The sequence below is a fragment of the Dysidea avara genome, chromosome 4, assembly GCF_963678975.1.
Source record: "Dysidea avara chromosome 4, odDysAvar1.4, whole genome shotgun sequence".
Lineage (NCBI taxonomy): Eukaryota > Metazoa > Porifera > Demospongiae > Dictyoceratida > Dysideidae > Dysidea > Dysidea avara.
Window position 1 is genome coordinate 18,204,607 of NC_089275.1, and position 5,685 is coordinate 18,210,291.

At 38.2% G+C, this 5,685-nt stretch overlaps 1 protein-coding gene across 1 annotated transcript; it reads left to right on the forward strand.

Annotated features, from left to right (window-relative positions):
* The first annotated feature begins 328 nt into the window (after window positions 1-328).
* Window positions 329-4,965, forward strand: LOC136253619 (E3 ubiquitin-protein ligase TRIM71-like). The gene is made up of 4 exons (XM_066046285.1): window positions 329-1,099; window positions 1,176-1,410; window positions 1,485-1,746; window positions 4,125-4,965. The coding sequence occupies exons 1-4, from the start codon at window positions 329-331 to the stop codon at window positions 4,963-4,965; spliced, it is 2,109 nt and encodes a 702-aa protein (XP_065902357.1).
* The last annotated feature ends 720 nt before the right edge of the window (window positions 4,966-5,685 follow it).

The window sequence follows — 5,685 nt, forward strand, 5'->3', positions numbered from 1 at the left end:
AAAATCTCGGATACTGGAATGCCTACAGTATGGGTTTTATTCAGTAGTTCCTGTAGCTTAAACACTCTATTGGGTTTTATTACTTATAACTGAGCGTTGTAATACCTGTATATAGCTAGGCCTTTGCCAATAATTGTTCAAAAATCCTGTTGTGGCTTGTTAGTTTATACCGGGTTAGTCCGCGAATTCTCGTAAATTCTAAAATCCCCCCTAGCTAATCTAATTAGTGAGGCTCTCCTTATTTAGAGTTATTCTAGTTTAGCGCTTGCATTCAACTGCATGCAAATAGCTAGCTATATGCAAAACAATAGAGTGCAAAGAAGAAAACATGGCGACTAACTGGGAGAAGGTGAAAGAAGAGCTCACTTGTGCAATTTGCCAAGATCTTCTAAATGACCCCAAGATACTCCCCTGTCTTCATTCGTTTTGTGCCGGCTGCCTTAAAGAATGGTTGGGTCGATTGCCCTACTTGGATAGTTCGAAACGTGAGCTTGAGTGTCCACTGTGCAGAGGAAAGGTTGCGCTATCTACTCCACGTGCTGTAGAAGAATTACCATCGAATTTTTCAGCCGTTCGTCTAGTGGAGATCGTGCGTCTACAACAGCAAGTAAGCAGTAAGAAGGTCACGCCCATTTGTCAAAGTTGCGATGAAGGAGAACCAGCAGTGTCGTATTGCAACGAGTGTGCTACGTTCTTATGTGAATTTTGCGAGACGGCGCACCGACGACTAAGAAGCACCAGTGGGCACAAAGTCTGCTCAATGGATGAGTTAAAGAAAGGCAGTGCTACTGATATTCCATCCATCTTACCAGAGAAGGTTGAGAAGGTTGAGATGTGTCTCGTCCACCCTACCAAACCACTGGAGTTGTACTGCAGGTGCGAAGATGTGTTGATCTGTCGAGACTGCATCATCAAGAAACACAAGGGCCATGGCTATGATGTGATCTCTGATGTTGTTGATGGTGAGAAGAAGATACTGAAGGAAGCTCTTCCTAGTATCCAGCAACTAATAGATGATGTAGAAGGAGCCATCAATGGAGTAAAGAGCAAAAGACAAGATGTGAAGAATAGGAAATTATTAAGAAGAAAACTTTCACAGGTTGGATGATGCCTTTTATACCCTCCATGCTGCCCTAAATGAACGAAAGAGACAGTTACAACAACTAATCACACAGGATGCAGAGGGAAACGATAAAGGCTTAGCAGTACAGGAAGATGAACTGTGTTTCTTATTAAGCCAGTTGAAGAGCTGCTGGAGTTTCATCGATGATAAACTACAACGAGGTGTTAACAAGGATGTGCTGGCCATGAAGAGATCAATGTTGGAGCGAAGAAATAAACTGAAAGAAACGAAGAGCAAAACAAAACTAAACCCTATCATGAAGGAACAAGTGCCCATCAACCTCAAAGGTATAGATAATGTGGTGCATATAATTTCTAAGCTAGGGTCATTTTGTGAGGCTCAGAAATGCTATACACATCAGGATTAAAAGGTATTCTACCTTTTACGTGCAAGAAAAATTCCTTTACAATACAACTAAAGGATCCGTTGAGTAATGACATTTGCAATTCCAAAGAGATAGATGTGATGGTACAATATTACAACAAAAATCAGATCACTGAGGCAGCTACTATCAGAGAAATTGGTGGTGGTAGTTATGAGGCTTCTTACATTTGTAAATTTGGTGGGAGTCACACTGTGTCTATACAGGTGGGAGGGGAACGTATTCCCGGTAGTCCATTTAAGTGAGTTGACATCGATATCTCTAGCTCTGTGTATAGCGTAGTACATAATTATGTACTGATAAATAAATGTGACCAAATTTGACAAAAAGCATTGTGTAAAAATTGTAGGTCAATAGCTTACTGAGTAGTCAGGTTACAGTTGGTTAAAAGTCAGAAAATCAAGACACACGGTAGTGTATCGTGCAGCCCAAGAAGCCGGCGCACAACACCCGTGAGTATATTGACAGGAAGAACGAAAATGCAATTTTCGCACCTCCATAGCTCTGTGCTGCCTTGATGAAACAAGACACGTTTTGCTGCGGACACTCCCTCCAACTTCAGTACTCCACATTCCAAATTGGAGCGAAATCGCTTCAAGCGTTCCCAAGATATGCGACTTCAAAAATTGGCTTAGTTTCTTCATTTTTAAAAAAACCAGGTGCGCGCCCACAGCCGGCCGAAGCAGTACTTACAGTGCATTCTTCATGGATTTACCAGTGTCCTCCTTAGTGTCCCATTCATCTTTGCTGGCAGCAAACGTTGTCAAATTGTCAGTAGCACGTGATGGTTTCTCTTCGTAATGGAAATTGTCCGTATTTTTCATAGTGGCTGCTTTGATTGCAGACGTACTTTTTGAAGAACAGTTCTTGATTCATACTGTTGTGTAACGGACTCAACATAGTTGACAACAAAATGTAAAATGGATACTCCACTTTTCAGACAATAATTGATAGCTGGGATGTGCAACACCATTCTTTCTTTTGATGTGGTATGCATGGTTTACCAGTTATAATAATTAAAATTTTTACTTTACAACTAGAGTTAACAAACAAGTACACAATTTTCTAGGGACCATGGCACATCGATAAAAAGTACTGAAGCAAGCTGGAGTAGTAGTACATGACATTAATCACAGTAAAACAATAAGCAGTGTTATATCACTACTGTGCTCAAGGTATCATAATGGAAATGTACAGTAAGAATATAACATTTCTTATTGTTTTACTGTGATTTGTTTCAGTACTTTTTATCAATGTGCCATTGTCCTTACTCTAGTTGAAAATTCCAAATCTTTTGTGTACTTGTGTCAATGCTGGTGGTATCAGCCTATAGACGAGGGATCATGTAACTCCACAGACAGTGAAATTCAAATATGTCTACTGTGTACTATAGCGTTTTCAAATTCCTTATTGGGACAGTATACAGAGGTACATGCTTGAGTGCGTCACATTACCGACACAACAAAACAAAGCAATGAAAATGAAGTTGAATAGCAACACTATGAAAGAATGGTAGCACAGGCAGGGCAGGTCAGCCTTTCTACATTCACTAGTGGCATGAAATTACTTTGGTGGACTATTCCTAGTTGTTCCTTCGATTCAATGGTCTTCCTATTGAAACAGCACAAAGCAGCCCATTCTGAGTATCGCTGTTATGCGTAAGATTGGTGTGAACTTTTCTGTTCAGCAGGCATTTTCTGCACAGCCTTTTACTGCTTCTCAGCTTGCTCAACTTGTCTTTCCTTGCCTATTAATTTTGCTTTTCTTCCATGGCAACTTTTAAAGTCCTTCTTGTTTTGCTCCTCCCTTTTGTAACAAGCCTTTTCATACAGCGCATATAGCAATGAATTTAGAGGTTGATACAACCATAGCACCTTTGTGCCACAGTGGGGTGTATAAGAAGCACTGTTAGAGATGATTTTGTGGAAGATGCTGAATTTGTACAAGAGCATTAGTACAACATTTTGATGTAAAATCTAATCTGAAAACAAAAACATGCAATACAAAGCAGCTGAAATTTCATCCCTAGCTGCTTTAATGCTTTCCATTATTGGCAGTACCATAATTTTCTTTCTTTTCATTGACAAATCCTATTTGTATGCAACACTTGTACAAAAATTTTTACATAAGATTGAACTACTCTAATAGAGCAGTCATTTATGCAATCATTTTTGCACAAAAAATTTTTATCACAAAAAATTTTGCACAAAAATAAAGCTAATTACGGTATAGTTTGTCCAAATCCAGAACAAGCAAAATGTTTGAGCCTGACATTGTTGTACATTTTCAGCATCCTTAGCAGCAACAACTTATGCCATCTTGAAAGCCAAGGGCAGTCCTGACTCATCACAGTTACAAATGACTTTCAGACCAAAAGGTTTTTTAATTAGCCATAACCTACAGAACATGACTGGTAGTCTCTCTTACCACTGCATGTAGCAACCAGTGTCACAAAATATAGAAATACTATAATAAAGCAGTCACATAATTAATTTATACAAAATATCTTAATATGAAAACTTTTGCCATAGAATTGTTTGTATGAAAATAAAGTTACAGTATTGTCAAAAAGCAACATGTAACAGTTGGAGTAACTAGCACAATTGTGTACTGTTTTAGAGTGAGGACAACATTGAGAGATTACACTAAAATTGATTTACAAAGTTGTCAACTGATCACACAATATGGAGGGAAGAAGTTTCATGCTCCTTTCAATGGAACCATGACAGCAAATGATGATATTGTATTGGTAGATCGAGAAAACCATGATGTAGTGGTGCTGGACAAAGAATTGAAGGTAATCAAAACATTTGGTCAAGGGAGTGGAGATAGTAAACTGAACGATCCTATTGGTGTAGCCGTAGGTCATAGTGTAATAGCAGTCAGTGAATACAAAGATCATGTGGTGAAGAAGTTTACTCTACAAGGAGAATACCTATCACAATTTGGCTCTTATGGCAGTAGTAGTGGCCAATTTGATCATCCTCAAGGACTAGCCTTTAATAGTAAAGGTCTACTCTATGTGGTGGGCCGTACTAATTGCAGAGTTCAAGTATTTGATCACAGCAACAATTATTTATTTAAATTTGGTTCCAAAGGGCCTAATCCTGGACAGTTTCAGAGCCCTTGTTATATTGCCCTGGACAGCAATGACCAAGTGTATGTGACTGACAACGTGAGTGGAGGTGGAATAAGCAAGTTTAGTGAAGATGGTCACTTTATTAGGAAGATAGATTGTAACAGTCCATTTGCCATTTGTCTTACTCCTGATGATTGCATAATAACTAATGATGTTAACTACCTCACAGTGTTCAGCCCCACCCACCAGTTGATTACTAAGTTTGGAACAACAGGAAGTCAAAAAGGACAGTTCGATAGCATCACTGGTATAACAGTAAACAGTGCCAGTATCTGTGTTACAGAATATCTCAATCATCGTCTACAAATTATTGCATTATAATTTTATGAGTTTATGACCCAATCGTGTTGTGTTTTTTTTATGATTATAATAACCTTTAAAGACAAATGTGTATTAGTATCTATTACTCTGTGTTGTACCATACACATTTCTGTGTTATGTTCTGCATTATTATTATTACATCATCTTCAATTATGATATTGTGAAACCAACCATCGGGTGCATTGTATTGTGTGATTGAGTTTTGGAATGCTTATGGTCGTATTTGGTGTATTAAACCACAAGGCTAGCAGAGGAGTGTCTGGTGACTTCTGGATCCATAGTTACATATTTTGATTTCTTGATTTTCATCAATATAATACATTCATCAATACTATTATGAAGTGTGGATTCATCAAATTCCCCTTTTGTCAAAATTTCCTGTCGTATGGTGGTATAGGTATAGTATTTTGGACTAACAGTTCAAATCCTTACATAATGACAGGGCTAATGAATTTTAATTTGCTGTGGCACATAGCTACATATATAGTTAGTACAGTAGAGGGCTCAGCAGGCAGTTACCTTTTTTGTTTGTTTGTTTTTTGGTCTTCATTAAAATCTAGCTATGTTCTTGACCCAGAAATCAGTCACCAAAAGTCCTGTGACTATAAAGACTGAAAGCCTGTATGTACCGGTAATATCACTGATAAAGTACATAAAAATCTCCTTACATAGCTTGCTACACTGCTGCTCTGAATACTGAGACTGCTTTATTAGAGTGAC